The sequence below is a fragment of the Trichomonas vaginalis genome, chromosome III, assembly GCF_026262505.1.
Source record: "Trichomonas vaginalis G3 chromosome III, whole genome shotgun sequence".
Taxonomy (NCBI): domain Eukaryota; phylum Parabasalia; order Trichomonadida; family Trichomonadidae; genus Trichomonas; species Trichomonas vaginalis.
Window position 1 is genome coordinate 3,866,271 of NC_067205.1, and position 19,959 is coordinate 3,886,229.

At 33.9% G+C, this 19,959-nt stretch overlaps 10 protein-coding genes and 4 pseudogenes across 14 annotated transcripts, besides 2 other annotated features; 3 read left to right on the top strand and 11 right to left on the bottom strand.

Moving 5' to 3' along the window:
- Nucleotides 1–13,910: part of a mobile genetic element that runs on past the window's edge.
- On the top strand, nt 80–962 carry TVAGG3_0636870 (annotated as a pseudogene). The gene has a single exon. A coding segment is annotated over exon 1 (883 nt).
- Nucleotides 2,329–2,779, top strand: TVAGG3_0636880 (annotated as a pseudogene). The gene has a single exon. A coding segment is annotated over exon 1 (451 nt).
- TVAGG3_0636890 (protein of unknown function, DUF4106 family) lies at nt 3,218–3,913 on the bottom strand (the record flags this gene model as incomplete). The annotated part of the gene is made up of 1 exon (XM_051241074.1): nt 3,218–3,913. One exon carries the CDS (start codon nt 3,911–3,913, stop codon nt 3,218–3,220), a length of 696 nt encoding a protein of 231 aa, XP_051087661.1.
- On the top strand, nt 4,275–4,586 carry TVAGG3_0636900 (uncharacterized protein; the record flags this gene model as incomplete). Its single annotated transcript, XM_051241075.1, has 1 exon — nt 4,275–4,586. A coding segment is annotated over one exon (312 nt), but the record flags the coding sequence as incomplete, so codon positions are not given.
- TVAGG3_0636910 (protein of unknown function, DUF4108 family) lies at nt 4,603–5,022 on the bottom strand (the record flags this gene model as incomplete). Its single annotated transcript, XM_051241076.1, has 1 exon — nt 4,603–5,022. One exon carries the CDS (start codon nt 5,020–5,022, stop codon nt 4,603–4,605), a length of 420 nt encoding a protein of 139 aa, XP_051087663.1.
- TVAGG3_0636920 lies at nt 6,319–6,433 on the bottom strand (annotated as a pseudogene). Its single transcript has one exon. A coding segment is annotated over exon 1 (115 nt).
- TVAGG3_0636930 (protein of unknown function, DUF4106 family) lies at nt 7,333–7,650 on the bottom strand (the record flags this gene model as incomplete). Its single annotated transcript, XM_051241077.1, has 1 exon — nt 7,333–7,650. A coding segment is annotated over one exon (318 nt), but the record flags the coding sequence as incomplete, so codon positions are not given.
- TVAGG3_0636940 (protein of unknown function, DUF4106 family) lies at nt 8,026–8,679 on the bottom strand (the record flags this gene model as incomplete). Its single annotated transcript, XM_051241078.1, has 1 exon — nt 8,026–8,679. One exon carries the CDS (start codon nt 8,677–8,679, stop codon nt 8,026–8,028), a length of 654 nt encoding a protein of 217 aa, XP_051087665.1.
- Nucleotides 8,792–9,633, bottom strand: TVAGG3_0636950 (protein of unknown function, DUF4106 family; the record flags this gene model as incomplete). Its single annotated transcript, XM_051241079.1, has 1 exon — nt 8,792–9,633. A coding segment is annotated over one exon (842 nt), but the record flags the coding sequence as incomplete, so codon positions are not given.
- Nucleotides 10,123–12,840, bottom strand: TVAGG3_0636960 (annotated as a pseudogene). The gene has a single exon. A coding segment is annotated over exon 1 (2,718 nt).
- Nucleotides 13,909–14,041: a mobile genetic element.
- A 70-nt stretch (nt 14,042–14,111) lies between these two features.
- TVAGG3_0636980 (glycine-rich protein family) lies at nt 14,112–14,804 on the bottom strand (the record flags this gene model as incomplete). Its single annotated transcript, XM_001300788.1, has 1 exon — nt 14,112–14,804. One exon carries the CDS (start codon nt 14,802–14,804, stop codon nt 14,112–14,114), a length of 693 nt encoding a protein of 230 aa, XP_001300789.1.
- A 647-nt stretch (nt 14,805–15,451) lies between these two features.
- On the bottom strand, nt 15,452–16,332 carry TVAGG3_0636990 (glycine-rich protein family; the record flags this gene model as incomplete). Its single annotated transcript, XM_001300787.2, has 1 exon — nt 15,799–16,332. The coding sequence occupies one exon, from the start codon at nt 16,330–16,332 to the stop codon at nt 15,799–15,801; it is 534 nt and encodes a 177-aa protein (XP_001300788.1).
- Nucleotides 16,333–16,700: 368 nt separating this feature from the next.
- TVAGG3_0637000 (glycine-rich protein family) lies at nt 16,701–17,396 on the bottom strand (the record flags this gene model as incomplete). The annotated part of the gene is made up of 1 exon (XM_001300786.1): nt 16,701–17,396. The coding sequence occupies one exon, from the start codon at nt 17,394–17,396 to the stop codon at nt 16,701–16,703; it is 696 nt and encodes a 231-aa protein (XP_001300787.1).
- Nucleotides 17,397–18,911: 1,515 nt separating this feature from the next.
- TVAGG3_0637010 (glycine-rich protein family) lies at nt 18,912–19,649 on the bottom strand (the record flags this gene model as incomplete). Its single annotated transcript, XM_001300785.1, has 1 exon — nt 18,912–19,649. The coding sequence occupies one exon, from the start codon at nt 19,647–19,649 to the stop codon at nt 18,912–18,914; it is 738 nt and encodes a 245-aa protein (XP_001300786.1).
- Nucleotides 19,650–19,959: the final 310 nt, after the last annotated feature.

The following is a 19,959-nucleotide window of genomic DNA, read 5'->3' on the forward strand; positions in this document are numbered from 1 at the left end:
AGTTGGTTTTTTTAAAAAAATATTTTTTTATTTTTATTGTAAGAACATGTTAGCAACAACAGCACCAAACTCGTTAGTCATGAACCCAACATCTATGTTAGTAGAGATGAAAAGCTTCATTCCTTCTTCATATACTTTCGAAACAGAAATCCAGAAGATAAAGCAAGAACTTCTCCAAGGAGATTTAGATTGCACTGCAAAAGATGAAACAAATGAACAGTATCTTTATGAAATGCAGGACCTCATCGACCATCTACCTAAACTTCCTGAAATTCAGCAGCAAAAGCTCACTATTCCTGAATTCGATGAAATAGAAGTGAAACCAACTGACTCAGTAGAAATAAAGAAGTTCATACGAAAGGTAAACTATGAGTTTCTAGGATTTCATTGCAACCACAAAGTCATGGACAAAGATTGCGACATGGTATATAAGAACATCTCTGACATATATAAATCTGGGGAGTTTAAGACCTACGACAGACTTTGTTTCGTTAGTTGCAAAATGTGTATGGCAGATAAGAGATAAAGATAAAAGAGGTAAAGTATGGAATGAACAGATAAAACCCGCAACTTTTGAGTTAAAGAAAACCATTGACGCCTTAGTCATACTAGCAGGTAAGATTTCAATGTACAATGCTAAAATGAACCCGCAATGTTCAAAATGTAAAGCTGCAATGAGGAAATATAACTACTCCGTCAAAGAGATAGAACGTATGCGAAACGACTATGCTGACTTAAAGAAAGAAGCAGAAAAACCAGCAGAAGATAAAATGGACATGTTAGCATTTCTGAACAAAAACTATCCAACAGCTGACGATTTCCTTCTTTCAGATGTCAAGAAGAAATATAAAGAAACTTTCGGCATTGTTAAAACATTCGATGTACTGACAGAAGAAATAGAAGCTACGAAATTGTTTAGGATTTCAAATATACATCATACAATTCATGTAAAACGCTTATAAAATAACAGGTGAAAAAAGAGGTGAAAAAACAGGTGAAATCTCACCTCTTCACCTAAAATATATTTTTATTGAATTCAGCAACAAAATTCTGAGTAAAATGACATATGGAACACATACTTTTTCAGTAAGGACATATGGGGTAGAAATGAGGGTAGAAAACGGGGTAGATATACCCTTCTACCCTAAAATATATTTTTGTCTGTTTTACACTCATTGACGATTAAAGTCTTGACAAAACATATACGATGAAGTCTTGACAAAACTATACGAAGAAGTCTTGACAAAACATATACGAAGAGTCTTGACAAAACATATACGAAGAAGTCTTGACAAAACATTTACGATGAAATCATGAAAATTCATGAGGTGAAAAAAGAGGTGAAAAAACAGTGAAATCTCACCTCTTCACCTAAAATATATTTTTGCTGAAAAAAATGACCAAATTTCATGAATTTCCTTAAGACAGAAAAAATAACGCTAGTTTTTTATAAAATATTTTTTTTATTTTGTATGTAAAGACAGATATGTCAACATCAGAGAACACAACAACTGCTATCGTTCATGAAGCCATAAATGAAAATATGAGTACATACAGTTTAACAAACAACTCCGTCTCATTCGTTCGGTCAAAGATGACATGTACCAAATGCAAAGTATTTTGACAGCATGTTTTGCTCCAGATACTAAGAAACCACAAGACTGGTTTGAATTAAATAAGCACTCATGAACTCCTCAGTGAGTTTGAACATGTAGAACTTAAAAAGATGTACCAAGACAGACAAAATTACCATCACATCTAAAAGTAATTATTTCATAAGTTCCTAGTTAGTTCAATAGCAATGTGGGCTTCGCCTCGCTATGCTTGGTATATTTACAGACTTCTTGACGAAGTTGCTGAAAAATCATGTAAAGCGTTATTTTTGGTCTTTATACAAGATAGAAAATAACGCTAGTTTTTTATAAAATATTTTTTTATTTTGTATGTAAAGACAGTATGTCAACATCAGAGAACACAACAACTGCTATCGTTCATGAAGCCATAAATGAAGAATATGAGTACATACATATAACAAACAGTTACGTCTCATTCGTTCGGTCAAAGACGATATGTACCAAATGCAAAGTATTTTGACAGCTCTTCGTTCTACAAAGCAAGCATATCATTGGTTTGAAAACCAGCAGGCAAAAGAACTTTTAGAAGAATTTCCTCATATGTTTGCGTTCCTCGGAAAACCGAGGAACGAGATTCCGTACGAAAATCGTAAAAATTTGCCAAATAGTTTTGAAAGGATATTATGTTCATAGACTTCTTGTAAATGCTGTTTGCAATGTGGGCTTCGCCTCGTTACGCTTGTTATATTTCATGATGTTAGATGAATTCATAGACAAGAACGTGAAGAGATGGAAAAGAAACTTCAAGCAAAAGATGAAGTCATTGAAGCAAAGACAAAAACATACAGAAAGAATACCACGTTCGGTACCAAAAGGAAAGGAAAAGAACTATAAGTTATGATTTACACTGAAGAGATGGAAAATGAAGAAGACAGAGATATGGTTATGTTGCATTTATCAGAAGAAACAACAAAAGCTTTTACGACCTTGCTAAGATTTACAAATCTGACAGAAATTGGTTCTATCGCGAAAACTTACCGATTTCAATGACCCCAAATGAAGATGTGAAACAAATAGTTCAAGATACTTTACCTCAAACACACTATGATATTAAAGGTTGTACAATACTTACCTTCAAAGAAGATTTGCCATTGTTAAAGGAAAAAATAACAGAGTATTTTGACAACTTCAAACAAGCAGAGTAAATGAACCATTTATTTTTGGTCTTGACTTCAGATGGCTCAGGTAGCTCTAGATGGTAAATTGTCTTGTCAAATCCTTCTGGCATTCCGAGTCCTTCCTTCCAACATTCCAAGTCCTTCCTTCCAACAAGAAAAAAATTTCCTGACAACTGGAAAAAAATTTCCTGACAACTGGAAAAAAATTTCCTGTTGTTCGTCCGTAAACCATTCAAATTTTCGAAAATTGAGAACTTTTTTCCCGACAACTGGAAAAATTTTTCCCGACAACTGGAAAAAAATTTCCCGACAACTGGAAAAAAATTTCCCGACAACAGGAAAAGTTCTTCCTTCCGACAGGACACAAACGAATGTCCGACGTTCCTCTTCCTGAATGTCTTCCAAAGCCAGAAGAACCGACAGCCCCAGCACCACAACAGACTAAGACTCAAACACTTACATTTTTCAAGCTTGACTTTTTACAATTTGAACTTTGTTCGCGTAGATATGAATTCTGAAAGAAGTATGAGGGTCTTGTATGACTTTGTACTTCTCCCATAGTTCATGTCTGTCAAACTTACCTGCCATGGACTCTTTCATAAGTTCCATGAAATCGTCTTCGGACAATCCAGGGAAAAGTATAATGTCAGTCAGTATTCTCTTTACATCCTTACTTAAACTCTTTGCTGTCTGTACACAAATGACAACAGAGATGTTAAAGTGTCTGAGCTTCTTAAGAATTCGACACATGTCTTGTTCTCTGTTCTTTAACAAAGGATGAGAAGCAAAGTCATCTAAGATAAGAAGACATCTATGAGGGTATGTCTTCCAATCGTAAGATTGCAATTTCTTCGAAATGTATTCTATCTCTTTCTGTTTGTTTCTGAAGTGTTTCTTCTCTAATATTCTCTGCATTTCCTCATTTGGGTCTTTAAACTTAGAATTGACATACTCATTTATAGCATTATACTTCAAAACTCTTCTTTGGTACTTCTTTATCCAATCTAACAACTCAGTATCCTTTATACATACTAACTTAGACTTCTTTATAATATCTTTGAACGAATTGACGGTTTGGTCAAATTGACCAGAAGTACTACAAATAACAACTAACTCATAGAATGGGTTCTTCTCATCTAGTTCTTGTTGTTGTGCAGCCATTTTAAGATAAGTGAAAGTCTTACCCGACCCAGGTGGTGCGATTAGACCTGTTATACCATTCTGAGCAAATAAGAACTTGTCATGTATGGGTTTTATCTGAGCATTTTCTAACTTCCTCTTGTTCTTGTTTAAAACATTCTCAAATTTCTTGTCAATGTCAGCAAACTTTTTTTCTAACATATTTTTAGAAAAATTAAAAATTTTTATCTTTTAGGAAATGTCTAGCGATTTCGCTATCTATATTCGAGACAAGCTTTTCGACAGCAAAACATCTGTAGACCATAAAATCTTACATAGTGTAAACAAGAAAGGTGAATTTGTTCTAAAGTTCTGTTTCTGGGAATATGACAAGAACCATAAAACATTAGGCAGAGAAGTCTTTAAGTTTGTCAATGACAGACTTGTTGACAGAGATGACGCCTCTTGGAGAGATGAAGTCCAACAAAAGTTCTTAGAATGCAAAGAAGGCACATGCGCTGTTCTTGAAGATGAAATAGAAAACAGAATAGAAGAGCTATTAAAGGACAAAGAACTTTTACATAAATATGGTTCTGAGAAGTTTGACATAACTCCACCAGAGAAGAAGAAGAAGAGAGAGAAGAAAGAAAAGAAAGTAGAAGAAGAGAAGAAAGAACCTGAACCAGTTCCAGAGAAAAAGAAATTTGACATGTAAAAATAAAATTTTATTTTTAGAACATTTCTGGGTCAATGTCAATGTTCTCTTCCTCTTTAGGAGCAAACACTGGTTTAGACTCTAAAATCTTTTTACCCAATTTACCTTGAACTTCAACTATCTTAGACTCATAATATTCATAGTCGTCTGCTTTCTTTGGTTCATAAGGTATAACAAGTTTGTATGCTTTGCCTTCTTCGAGTTTGAGAAACTTTCTGTCAAAATTTTCTTTGACTGCTAACAAACCTTCTATGTCTAAGTCTTCAAATTTCGCACCATTTTTAGTCACAATAGCAAACTTAACAGGTTCGATGTTCCAAACTTTGTCAAATGTAGACTTTTCAAAATGGTAGAAGTAAACATTCAAATATATGAATGGGTCTAGTTCTTCTTTAAGTCCTGTCATGTACTTGTTGACTGAAATATATTTCGTCATCTTTTCTATCGGATAAAAAAATGTTTTTTTTAAATTTACTCAGAAAAATTTTTCTTTGTATATACGCCGTTCTGAACATCTAAAAGACTTTTGACATTTGCCAAGAATGTACGTTTAGAAGCTGCCATATAACCATACTCTTGACAATATTGTTTATATGAATCGTACAATGACCTTTCATCTAAACACTCAAAGTTAGTCTCATCTATAAACAGTTCATATACACTCTTGTTTGCTTCTAACAATGTTTGTCTCTCTTCGGTATATGGAATTTGTCTTGGATTGAACTTAGAAATATCTAATGTCATAAAATATGAGAACAAGTGGTTGTAAAAGTCAGATGTCAAAGTTTCTGACTAAGCGTCAAAATATTCTGTATCTTGCATATGAGAATCTGACGTTCTGACAACTACATATCTTCTGTCAGAACTTTCTAACTTCATCGGAACGGCGTTGTTTGAAACCATAATGAAATTTGCAACATTTTCACAAACTCTTTGGTCTTTATATTTTCTTTCAACAACTCCAACTTTGTCTGTTATAAGACTCTTCAAAGCATCTGAGTTTAAAACCTTTGTTGTATCTATACTTTGAAGTTCGTTACATACTATAAGTTTCATATTCTCTATTGAGGAGTTAAATTTACCGCAGATGTTTTCTAAGTTTGTCATATTCGGTTCGAATAGCCCTCTAACAGTTTGCACAAAATATCTGTAAAGAAAGTGTTCTTACCTGTTCCTTGTTTTCCAATTATAATGAGAGCAGTTTCATTTTTAGCACTTGGATGTTGTAAGATGTTTGCAAACCAACATAAGATATACTCATAAACCTTTTCGTTTCCATTGCATATAATTTCTTTGACATGGTCTAACCAAGCTTCTATAATACTTTTTCCATTCTACTTGTTCGTATTTATATCCAGTGAAGATAGAATAGAAGTTTGGAGAAGGTGTATAGAACTTTATACCTCGAACTGAAAAATCTTCTAACTTTGACAATAAGATATCCCAAGCATCTAACATCTTCATTCCAACTTGTACGACTTTTATTTTCTTAAGTTTCTGTCTACATTCTTGTTCTGAAACTATTGTTGCTCTTGGTTTGTTAAAGACAACATCCCATTCTTTCATGACATAACATTCTGGGGCAGAGTCAACATAAATGACTAAACGTTTCAAATTCTCGACTGCTTTGTTATAGTCTCGAAATGGACACATATTTCTGAATGCTTGGAAGTCATAAAAATCTGAAACATCTATTCTGTACATTTTTATAAAAATAAAAAAAATATTTTTTTTATTCTTGAGCTATTTGTTGCATTTGTTGTTCTTGAGCTATTTGTTGTTGAAGTTGTTCTTGTAATACAATACTTTCACCAGTTGCATCTTCCAATTCGAAACTTTCTGCCGTCATTGACAAATACATAGGACATAAAAGTTTTACAGGAACAAAGTTTGCGTCAACTAATGTCAACGTTATACTTGCAAAGTGTTTGAGTTCACTAAGGTTGAAAATTCTGCATTCGAATGAACAATAGGCAAACCAGCAGAGAAAGTGTTGTTTATACGCATGAGTATCTTTTGGTCATAGTAGTTTCTGTCGACATTCGAATAGCACTTTGAACCTAAGTTTGAAACAATATATAAAATAGGTGTACTTAAAGTCAATGGAACAGACATTCCTTGTATGACACCTTTTCCTGTTATAGGAAACTGTTGGTAGTAAAAACCAGATATAAGTTTTGTATTATAGCTCATATCGTTTATACTAAACTCGGTCGGACATCCAAACATAATGAAACCTGCTCTAGTTGCAGCACATGTTACACTCGTCCTTAAAGTATTAAATAAGTCAACAAAACCTGTTGGTGGTATATCTGAGTAAGTATCTTCAAAGAAGTATTTTTTACCATTCACAACAACAAAGTCTTCTGGTGTCAAAAGAGCAAAACAGGCTTTAGTCGTCATTCGTGTTTAAGGTTCAGTTTACAATATCGTCCTTGAGGACTTTGTAAGTTTGTTGTTATAGAATTATATGACTCAGGGTTTTTAGTCGTAATAGTATAAACCATTATGTCTTCTGCCATTTACTTAGCAAATAAACTTTTAATGAAATGTTGTGGTCGTCAAATATTTTTATGACGTCTGGGAAACTATATTTTAAGTTCAACGTTTCACCTCCTTTCATAACGTATATCTTGTCAATGACATTATATGAAACACCACAGCAAGCAATGTCGGGTTCTATTTCTTTGATGTTTATATCGTCTGCCTCTGTCAAAAGTTTCAATAGTTCTTTCAAAACTTCATGAGGTGCGATGACATATGAGTTCACTTTTACAGGGTTGTGCTCAACCAAGTTTAACATTATACCCAAAGCTTGACAAATCTTCTCCTGAGTTTTAAGTTTGTCTTTAAGTTGTTGGTAGTCGTTTCGAATATCTGCAACAGAACTTAAGTCTCTGCTAACTTCAGGGTATGTTGGTTGTTCTTTTACAGGAACTATTGTTATACCATCTTCGTCTTCGTATGGTTTCCCCACTTCAACATCTCTTTCTTTGACATTGACAACAACACTTTGACTGTTTGTTTGAGTTGGTGAATTTAACTTCACATCTGCCACCGCCATTAAACCTTTTGAAACACTCACGCTTCTATTTTTCGGAAATGACATTTTACTTAGAATAAAAAGATGGACGTATTTGAGTATCTCTTCGAATTGAAGCAAAACAAAGTTTACACACACAAACAATACAAGTTCATTGATAGAATAGTTCTTTACACAAACAATGGAAAATGTTATAGAATAGCAGTCTTTGCTGAACCAAAATATTTTCATAAAGCAAAGAAAGTTGGTATAACGAGATGGTGAAAGTTCTTGACGTTGACAAAAATATAACAACAAAACTGACCGATATTTCTAAAGGAAAGTTTATAATACAATTTTATGTCAAAACTGGCGTACTGTCAATATTTGACGGAGAGAAGTCAGTTCAAGAACAACTTACTGACCTGCTGCCAAAATCTGCTCGATGGAAGCTGTCGTTATGCCAATCTGAGGAGCCCCAGCAGGTTTCATCGAACGAATCTTCAAAAGAGCATCTTCCGTGAAAAGTGCTATTGGTTTTGTAAACTTCTTTGCTCTCAGTTCATATGGACCGTCTCTGTCACCAGTATATTGTATTTGTACAGTACCAACAGTTGAAATACCACCCATAAAGTCTTCTGAGTCAGCAAATGGAATGCCAAGCCAAAAGTTTGAACGGTCTCCATTTGTATATTGAGTTTTTTGACTTCCTGTATGGGTCCATACTTTCACATATGGCATAATAGAACTTTGCATTTCAGGGTTAATGGTTGTTGTGAAGTTGTTGTTAAAGTTCATAGCATCTAATGTCAAGTTGTATGACCTCATATCCTCAACTGTAGAATATTCTTCTCTTGGATAATATTTGCCATCTATGTTTATATGGTATTTAATACCAGGGTTGTAGAAGCAAGAATAGTCATTTATAGTTCGTCTGAACAGTACAAACATAGTATCTGCATGTTTCATTGCAGTTGTTAAAGCAATATCTGTTCTTGCACCTGGGTCAGCACTTTGGTTTCCAACTTCACCTGCAAAGTCTTTGACAGATATTTGGTGTATAGGGAACATAAGTGGAACTGCAATATATTTGGCAGCTAAAGCATTTGAAATATCTGGGTCCAACATATAGACTGCAAGTCTGCTTTCTATTCTCTTGCATTCAAACTTTTCGCATGTAAACTTAACTGGGTCCCAAGCATCTCCAGCAGCATTGAAATAATAGTTTACTTCAGTGTTGAGGTTTGAGAAACCAAAGTCTAAGTCAACTTTGTTTTTGCAAAAGTCGGCGAATGACATTTTATTTGTTCCCACTACTTCTGTAAGAGTGAATGGGTCTTGTGTTGGTGCAATGACTAAGTTATTTTTGCTTGGAGTAAGTTCGATAGAAATTTTTCCTGCCCAGTTTGGCAAGTATCTTAAAAACCTGAAGATGAGGAAAGATGACAAAGGAACTCTAAGTTTCAGTTTTACTTTGGTTACTGCTGCTGCAGTTTGTCCAGAAAGGTCAACATAAACTCCTGGAACGTTAGGGTCAAGTCTTCTTATTTTCTCAATAGTTGCATACTGGTCTGTTTGTTCTCTAGCTTGTGGTTGTACTGAGTTTCTCAAAGCGAACCATTCATAGTTTGCCCATGTTACTGTTTGAACTAAGTCAGAGTTAGAATATATCTTATATCCCATGAAAACTTCTGGAGCATATTGGTATCCGACATAGAAAATTCCATTGCAACCTTTCTTGTCAGACAACTTGGCAGAAGGTTTTATTTCAATGTCTTGTTCCACGTATAAGAAAGAGTTGTCAATAGAAATTATATGAAACCTGTCGCAAGCAATATCTACTGTTGTTGAAGAACCTTCTCCAAACTCACCTACGTTTCCATAAGAAACAGCAGTTGTATATTCGTAAGTTCCAGGAACTATTTCTGACCTTCTAATGGCATTGTCGCATTCGTTATACCATTCGGAAACATTTCCATTCATAGCATCCAAAACTGTTGGCGTTATATTCTGAGCGGCGTACATTTCATATGAGTAAAATATAGAATAGTTGGATTTATATGTCATAATAGAACCCACGTGGACCAAGCTTTACTTTCTTCCTGACTGAGTTTTTAACTCTTCTTTTTCCTTCATTGCCCTCTGCTTGAAGTTGTTGCATCTTTGCATTATGTTCATCTAGTATGTTGCAAATTTTCCATGTCCTTTTTGCCTTTTGGCTCTGGTCGCCCATCTCAGGTAACCTATATCCTAGAAAGAGTTTGTCATAGTTTGTATTTGAGTCGTCGCTTATTGTTTGCATGACTCTTTCCTGAGTTTCCGGTTCAAGCTCTTCAAACAGTGCCTGTCCATATGGAATAAGCTCGTTTCCAAATATATGTTTTTGTAGCCATTCTGGTTTTCTTTCCATGTTACCAACTATATCTTTTGTGAATGGGAAAGCTTCTACCCAATCTTTCAGTCTTGCGTCGTTTATTTCTGTAGTTGGTTTTATTTTGTCAAGGAACATGTTTTTCAATACTAACATTTCATTTGGTACTGTCCATTTGAGTTTTCTTAATATTCATCCCTTCTCGGTTCATTGTCTGCAAAGTAAGTTTTATGACATTTTGCAAACTTTCGTTTGCAAGGTCATGTACAATAGGTTCTCTTCCTTTCTATCTCCCTAACTTTCTTTCTAAACTCTTCACCAAATATACCATCTTTATGGTTCTGTGTAGTTCTTTGAGATAAATGTTCTAGAACGTCAGGTGTTATATTTCCATCAGCCATGTTCATTTCATACTGGTCCAAAATATCTGCATGTTTTCATATCTTTCAATGGCATTAAAGCCGCGCTTAAAATACCAGCTATATCTGGTTCACCATTCACTTCCATTGCGTCTACAACTTCTTGGAATTGTGGTTGTAAGTTTATGAACCACCTATCCGGGTTAGCTTTATGACCCCATCTCATTGTAGTTCCATCGTCTGCAGAAACAAAAGTAGGTTTGTTTCCATCTTGGTTAGGTTCTGAATGAACTTTAAACAATGTTTCATTTCTATATGTTTTCTTGAAATTTAACCTTTTATTTTCACCGAGTTCATCCGAAGATTGAACGTTAAATGCTCGTAAGTAAAAAGGGTTGTTGTATTTGTGTACATTTTTTTTCAGTTCTTCCATTCTATGCTGAATATTTTCATCTGGTGTTGGAGTCTTTTGTATGTCGGCAAACATTTTTCGATATTCTTCTACTATGTCAGCCGAATTTTTTTTTAGACTCTTGGAAATATTCCATATTCTCCGCATACTCTTGTTGAGGGTCAAGATTTTTCGGCTGTTCCAAATCTTCATCTAGTTCTGTGAAGTTAGTTTCCAAAGGAGTGACTTGTTCGTTTCCTTCAGGCTCTTCTAGCTGTTGTTGCTGAACTATTTCTTCCATGTCTGGTTGTATCTGAACTTCTTCCTGTGGAGTTTCTTGTACCTCATCTGCTGGCATTTCATATATTCCGAGACCGTTTTCAACAATTTCCCTATCTACGTCATCCGCATTCATAAGCTTTTGTTCTTTCGTTCCGTCTCTATTTTTTACGCGTTTCATGACGAAAGTTGAATTGTCATTTAGCTCTGACATCAAATATCTCGGAGTAAATTCATCCATGTCATTTGGATGATATGCTATTAAATCATATCCTTAGCGAGCTTGTATTTTCCAGGTTTGAGATTATATCCGTTTTGGTGCTGAGCCATAAAGCTAAATAGGTTCGGGTCAGTATTTCCATCCTTGAACTTTCAATAGCTTCTTTATATCTGTCACTAAAGTCAACAGTATCTGGGAAACCACACTCTTCTTTAAGCATTTTTAAGAATTCTTGGTTTCCTTGTTCTCTACTTCTTTTATGTCCTTGCTCTGTTTGTGGTTGTTGTTGTGCAGGGTTTTGAACTGTTGGTTGTTGTGCTGGTTTTGTGTTGGTTGTTGTGCTGGATTTTAATGTTGGTTTTGGTGCATGCCTGTGTCTGTGTCCATGTGACGATGTAAATGTTTTAGGTAGTCCTGGTGCAGGTGCTTCTCTTGGAGGGTTTGGTGGTATATAAGTTCCACCAGCTGGCACATATGTTCCATCTGCAGCGTAATGTCCTACCTGACTTTTCGTTTTTAAGAAAGCATTTACTAGGTCTGTTTTGGTCTGTTGTAACTCTTTTTCTTGACTTTTCACAACAGTTGCTCTAACGGCGTCATAGGCACTTTGAACTGCCTGTCTCGTTGCTGCATCTGTTATTTTCGTCATATTTTGTGCTACTTCTTTTAACTCTTTGTCGAAACCTTCAGACTTCAGTTTCTTTCCAGATGAGAAGTCGTTCACTTGTTTCACCTTACTATGAAGAGCTTCGAAGCGTTCTTAAAGTCAGCATTTGTTAAAGCTTCATTTGAACTGTCTTCATCCGCTTGTATTTTTGTCCTTATTGACCCTATAAGCTGGGCTGCTTTAGCGTTGGCTTGGGCATCTAACCAGTCATTGTTAGCTTTTATATATTCGCGCTTTTCATTGCCTTTTGCATGGCGCGTCGTTATTTTTACTTTCTTGTGCTAAGTTTTCATACTGTACGGTTTGGTTTTGCAACTGTAAAAGTTTTTTGCCTTTACATTTGCTTCAACTTTTTTTTATACTCATCGCTATCCATTATATGTCTTCAGGGCTTTTTGTTTTATCTCTTCATCTTTCAGTACTTTATATTGAGTAGTATGGTTTTTCAAAATTTAACATCTTGTTCCATTTTTGCTACTTCTGCTGCTTTTTCTGACACTTTTTTCGCATATTCCTCTGTACTTAGTTCTTTCAGTTGTTCTTCTTTCTTCTTTTTCTCTACGTTTAACTCATTAGTTTCTTTGTGTGTCTGTCATATTCTAGTTTCTTTTCGTTTTCACTTATTTGCTTCTGTATGTCTATGTTTGACTTTTTGACATCTGTTATTTGATTTTTGAGTGAACTCAAATTCATTTGACTTTGAGGGTTATAGTTTCCGTCTGCAGCTCCACCATAGCCTGCCATTTTCGCTAAAAGTGCCGCTCTTAAACCTCCACTCTGTGCACCAACAACTCGGTTTAAAAGCATAGGATTGCTTGACATTTGTTGCAACATAGTGGGGTCATTCAGCATTTGTTGTTGCAACTGTTGTTGTGTTAGTTTTACTATTGGATGTTTCAATGCTCTCTTCCTCTTACGTATATTCTTACGTAGCTTACGTGGCATTTTAAGTGAAGTTAAAAAGCGGCTTTTGACAGATTTTATTGAGACTTCTTCGTAAAGACTTTGTTATAAGACTTCTTCGTAAAGACTTTGTTAAGACTTCTTCGTAAAGACTTTGTTAAGACTTCTTTTCGTAAATGACCAAAAATATATTTTAGGTGAAGAGGTGAGATTTCACCTCTTTTTTCCACCTCTTTTTTTCACCTCTTGAATTTTCATGAATTTCTTCGTAAAGACTTTGTTAAGACTTCTTCATCTAATTTCTCATGAACTCTTTGTCTATGTTTTTTGAGATTTCTTCGTAAAGACTTTGTTGAGATTTCTTCGTAAAGACTTGTTCAAGATTTCTTCGTAAAGACTTTGTTGAGATTTCTTCGTAAATGACCCTAGTAGTATATTTTTGGTGTAAATTTCATGAAAATTCAAGAGGGTGAAAAATTAGGTGAAAAAACAGGTGAAATCTCACCTCTTCACCTAAAATATATTTTTGGTGTAAATTTCATGAAAATTCAAGAGGGTGAAAAATTAGGTGAAAAAACAGGTGAAATCTCACCTCTTCACCTAAAATATATTTTTGGTGTAAATTTCATGAAAATTCAAGAGGTGAGAAATGAGGTGAAAAAACAGGTGAAATCTCACCTCTTCACCTAAACATTATTTTTGTCTGATTTTACGAAGAAGTCTTAACAAAGTCTTTACGAAGAAGTCTTGACAAAGTCTTTACGATGAAGTTTTGACAAAGTCTTTACGATGAAATCTTGACAAAGTCTTTACGATGAAATTCATGAAAATTCAAGAGGTGAAAAATGAGGTGAAAAAACAGGTGAAATCTCACCTCTTCACCTAAAATATATTTTTATTGAATTCTGTATAATATTCTGAGTAATATGACAGATGTTTATATAACACTTTCTCCGGTTTATAGGACCTCTCTCATATTCTATCTTGTCATATCAAAACTCATAGTCATGTTTGTCCTCTAAGACTTCATTTATACTAAACATCTTCAGGGCTAGAAGGCACGAAGTGCCTGGAAGCCCCACTACCTTTTTTTTTTTTTTTTTTTTTTTTTTATATTCCTTAAATTCTTTATGAAACTCGCAACAGTTCCATAAAAAATTTTAAATTCTAAACTGTCGAAATTACCGATCGGTAATCACACACTTCACGGGCGTGTCACTTTTAGCTAAAATTACCCCTACTCGTCCGGCCAAACGAAGGCTATCGGTAAAGTCTAAAATTTATATGGCAAAGACCATACATAATTATATATTCTAATTACATAATATGAAAATTGATGATTCAAAAATTAATAAAAATAATAAATAAAAATGATAAATGTTTTGAATACTTGAATTAACACACAATGAAAAGGAGGTTATTCGAATATATCCATTGCCAGAATGACCTGTTTCAATGGAACCATTTGGTGATGGCATCTCAGATTTTCCGTTTATCATAATTGGATCTTCGAATTTCAGTCCTGAGTAATGAATTGATTTGAAATAGCCGGTTCGAAATTTTATTAAATTCTCTGTTGAGTCCCCAGTTATGGCAACACATCCTGGATAACCACTTATAAAGCTACTTCCTCCACCACCGCCACAATCATTAGCATTAGTCAATGAGCCACCACCAAAATATCCTGAACCGCCAGCACCATTACCAGTGCCATCTATACGATTCGGATTTTCCCCTCCTTTTCCAAAAGATCCATCTATATTTCCTTGACCTCCAGATGTTTGAGTTCCACCTTTACCATAATCTCTTTTACTATTGAATCCTTCAATTGTTCCACCTGGACCTCCGACATCACTGGTGTCTGAAGCACCTGCACCAGCGGCAACGATAATGCGACTTTTTAATGATGTATAGTTATCGTAATTACCTGGAAGAAGTCTGATATCAGTGGCACCTCCTCCACCAAGTTGTCCTGGACCTCCACCACCATATGAATAATTTGACATACCATATTCTCCTTTGTGACAAACATGAAGATAAAATTCTCTTGATGATTCTAGAAAAATATAGCCTTTCGCATATGATCCATTTGATGATGGGTTATTCACTTGATCTTGAGGATGGGATGCAGATGAACATCCCCATAATTCAAAAGAATAATATCCTTTAATTAATTCAATAGGATAAGGATTTGATTCGTAGTAGTTGTTACCTTTGAATTCAAAATTAAATGTTTTTTGGCTGGTTTTGAATTGTTCAGTAAAACTGAAAAAATTAATTCGTTGAAAGTTTTGTTGTATGGAAAATTAAAGATTTAAGCTATTAGTTCAAAGTAAATCTTGCAAATTTTATAATTTCCTTTTAAGGATTTTAATTTGGCTTCTCAAATTTGAACTTTCAACTAAATGATTCAACAGAAAGAAGGATAATAAGCATTTTAGAAATATCCTTCATTATTTACTATGAAGATTGAAAATTCTAGTATTATATATAAATATCAAAATAGATAAGCATATAAAGATAATCTAAATGGATTTATTAATAAAGTGAAGTGATCAAAAAGTATAATAGAATTGCTGTCATCGTATAACGAAAGAATATAAAAAATAAACAACATTTGCTGTATCATTTTAAACATTACAATCATCATTTTGAAAATATAAAAATTGAAGATTCAAAAATTAATGATAACTTAGAAACATGAATACATGAATAAGCATATACAGATAATAAAGTTATCCTTATAAATCCATTACCAAAATGTCCAATTTCTATTGATCTATTGGGTGAAGGCATCTCAGATTTGCCATTGATCATAATAGGATCTTCGAATTTTAATCCTGAATAGTGAATTGATGTGAATTCACCTGTTCGAAATTTGATCGAATTCTCTGTTGAATCTTCTGTTATCGCAACACATCCTGGATAACCACTGATGAAACTACTTCCTCCACCACCACCATAATCATTGATTATTGTTGATGATCCTCCACCAAAATATCATGAACCTCCAGATCCATTTCCTAATACATCAATTCTATTTGGATTTCCTCCTCCTTTTCCAAAAGATCCATCTATATTTCCTTGACCTCCAGATGTTTGAGTTCCACCTTTACCATAATCTCTTTTACTATTGAATCCTTCAATTGTTCCACCTGGACCTCCGACATCACTGGTGTCTGAAGCACCTGCACCAGCGGCAACGATAATGCGACTTTTTAATGATGTATAGTTATCGTAATTACCTGGAAGAAGTCTGATATCAGTGGCACCTCCTCCACCAAGTTGTCCTGGACCTCCACCACCATACGAATAATTAAGCATTTGAAATTCTCCTTTATGACAAACATGAAGATAAAATTCAAAATTTGAATGCAGTAATATATGACCTTGAGCATACGCTCCATTAGTTGAAGGATAAGTTACTGGATCTTGAGGATAGAATGCAGATGAGCATCCCCATAATTCAAATAAGTAATATCCTTCAGGTAATTCGATATGATATGGTTTTGATTCATAGTAGTTACTACCCATGTATTCAAATTCATATATTCTTTTCGTTGGCTTTGAATAGTTCAGATAATCTACAGAAATTAATGTGTTAGATGGTTAATTGAGGTTAATGGGAAGTTTCGAAGTCAAACAAAGTTTTATGATTTTGTTGCTTAGTAAAACTTAAATGTCACTACTTCAAAAATGGAGAAACGAGCGCTATTTATCTCTTAACGTAGGAATCTCTTGATTGATTCAAAGAAACCAAATTCAATATATGTGTACACATATTTTTCTTTTTGATTCTTCAAATATGGGAACAGTTTTGGTAAGAGAGAATTTTAGCATCTATCCAGTTGCCAAATGTTGTTACTTGTTCAATTTTGGATAAAAAACAATCATTTATGATGTTATGAATCAGCGGACATGAAAAAGATTGAAAATTCTAGAATAAATGAAAATAAATTAAAGTGGTAAATATTCTGAATACATGTGTTAGAAAGAATAGGATATTTAATAATTCGTATAAATCCATTGCCAGAATGACCTGTTTCATTAGTACCATTTGGTGATGGCATTTGACTTTTTCCATCAATCATAATAGGATCTTCGAATTTTAATCCTGAATAGTGAATTGATGTGAAATCACCTGTTCGAAATTTGATCGAATTTTCTGTAGAATCTTCTGTTATCGCAACACATCCTGGATATCCACTGATGAAACTACTTCCTCCACCACCACCATAATCTTTGGCATTAGTTGACGATCCTCCACCAAAATAACCTGAACCTCCTGCGCCATTCCCTTCATCGCCTATTCTGTTCGGATTTTCCCCTCCTTTACCGAATTTTCCGCTAACAGTACCTTGTCCACCTGATTTTTGACTTCCACCTTTTCCATAGTTTTTAGTACTATTGAATCCATCAAGAGATCCTCCTGGACCACCTAAATCATTAGAATCTTGAGCTCCTGCACCAGCCGCAACAATAATACGACTTTTCAATGATGTAAAGTTATCGTAATTGCCTGAAAGAAGTCTTATATCAGTGGCACCTCCTCCACCATATTGTCCAGGACCTCCACCACCATATGAATACTGTGACATATGATACTCACCTTGATGACAAACATGGAGATAAAATTCTCGAGTTGAAGAAAGCCTAATATATCCTTTTACATATGCACCATTTGATGAAGTGAATGCAGAAGAGCATCCCCATAATTCAAACGAATAAAATCCGCTACTTAACTCAATTCGATAAGGATTTGATTCGTAGTAATTGCTTCCATGGTAATCAAAATTAAATGTTTTTGTGAATAAATATCGAATTTTTCAGAAGATTTGAAATAAATAACTTAAATGTATTTATCTATTATCATGTAATAAGAGGGAAAAATCTTCGAATATGCACCCAGAATATAAGTTTTTACATATTACAGAGCACATTCATAGAATTAATCAATTCTGCAATAAATATTTCTTCTGCAAAGGTTGCAACAAAGCTTCTATTAGAAGAATCGATTTTATCTTCTTGTTCTAATACAAATAATGGAGGAACACTCAGCTTTTCTTCTGAAGGTGAGTGTATCCAAAACAAAATATGCTATTTTAGATCAAAACTTGGTGAAGAATTATCTTTGGGAGTTTGTTGTTTCATCGATGTTTCAGAACCAAGTCGAAATTTTATATTAGAATCTTCATTTGATAACAATGGAGATGGTCAAGGTGTAGGAACTTTGTATTGTCAAAAAGGAGAAATAAAATTTGATTCTATAAATATTTCGAATACTTTTAATCATCATTACGGTATTTCTAGATTTGAAAATCAATCAAAGAATTCTTTAATTCAATTGAGCACATTTTATAATAATACTCAGAATGATATCGGATATAGTGTAGTTTATATTCTGAATTTTGAGATAATAAATTACAGATTTGAAAGTTGTAATCTCGTGAAAAATTCTGGAAATTTTGTTATCTGGGAAGAAGGAAATTCCAGTGTTATTGCTAATGACTGCAGTTTTCAAGGTAATGTACTCAAAAACTCAAATTATTTTGGTAACAATGTCACATGCAATTCTTGTTATTTTGATTTTCAACGTACAATTACAGGAACAATCAATAATCCTATATACAAATCATATACCCTGTCTTTTCCAAGACTGTCAAAAGAATTTTGTTATGAAATCGATTCTACTAATATTGAAAATCACAAATTCGATAATTTTTGGCCACGGTCATTTTGTAACCATAATCATTTGCTATATATGCACTCTCTATTGATTCTTTTAGCTTTACAGTTCTAAAATAATGACATATTTATATCTCATACTCTTAAAAATGATGAAATTTTCCTTTTTGAATTGTTACATTGAGCTTTTATATGATATAATATTGCATTCACTATTTGAAAGTTTTGAAAAATTTATTGGTTCCATCTACAAATGCGTTTTAAACACGAGTTGTATTAAACCATTACAATTGCAATCAAAATCAAAAACTGAATGAGCTAAAAATAATCTAACATTAGTCACATTTTGAGTGGAAAGGCAACACTTAAAAATGAGTACATTTAAGGGTTGGTTGATACTTTTTCTGGCTTATAAATAATAAATAAACTCAATATTTTTTGACAAAATTTATTTCAAATTCAATATTAAAAATAACGCGGGCAAATATATATTTATTCATGAAAAACCATCCTTGGCCAACAACACCTCCTGCACCGCCTGCACCATCATTTTCACTGTTATAAATTCCATTATTATCATCGCATCCGCCGCCAGCACCGCTCACAATAACTCGGTGCCAAAGATCATTCACATCAAATTTGACGGCGGTTTGACCGCCTCCGGAACCAGATCCAAAATCAGAATCGGAATAAAAATAATTAGAGGCATAACCTCCACCACCATATCCACCTTCAATCATATTATTTTTCAAATAACAATCATCTTCATGCCTTTTTCGGATTTTATATTTAAATTGACCTTTGCCACCAATAGTGGCATATGAAATAATATCTTTGTTTAAGGTGATGATGCCACTAATATATGCACCAGCACCACCAACATTTGGTTTTCGAAGACAGATAGTGTTGCCTCCAACATTATGAACTGTTTCATCTAAGATACATTGATCAGTTGGAAATCGATATGAAGAAACATTACCTTGAGAACTTCCTCCGGATGCACCATACAACTCAAATTTGTATGTGCCACGAGGAAGATGGATGATATAATCTGTACAATCAAATGTACTTTCACATGGATACTCAAAAGTGTACTTATTCTCAGAGACTTTAACTGTATTTGATTTTACAGGTTTGCTAATATTAGCATATGAATATCGGATCATAGCATTTTAAATATGTATTTTGAATTAAAGAAAATCGACTTTTAATTTCTTTAGACATTGAGGCAATAAGATTATAAAATGAACAAATTATGCAAATTGTTTATCTTCTCGTTTTGAAAATTGATATATCAAAAAAAAGTTTTGATTTGAAATTAATATGAACTTTTGTCAAAGAAAACATTTGCTTAATTAATGTTACATATTTTAAAAGGTTAAGATTCTATTAAATTCTTTGTTCCATCCATAAAACTAACTTGACAGATTCGATAATGAGAAAAGATCAGAAGAACTTCAAGAAAAATGTTACACA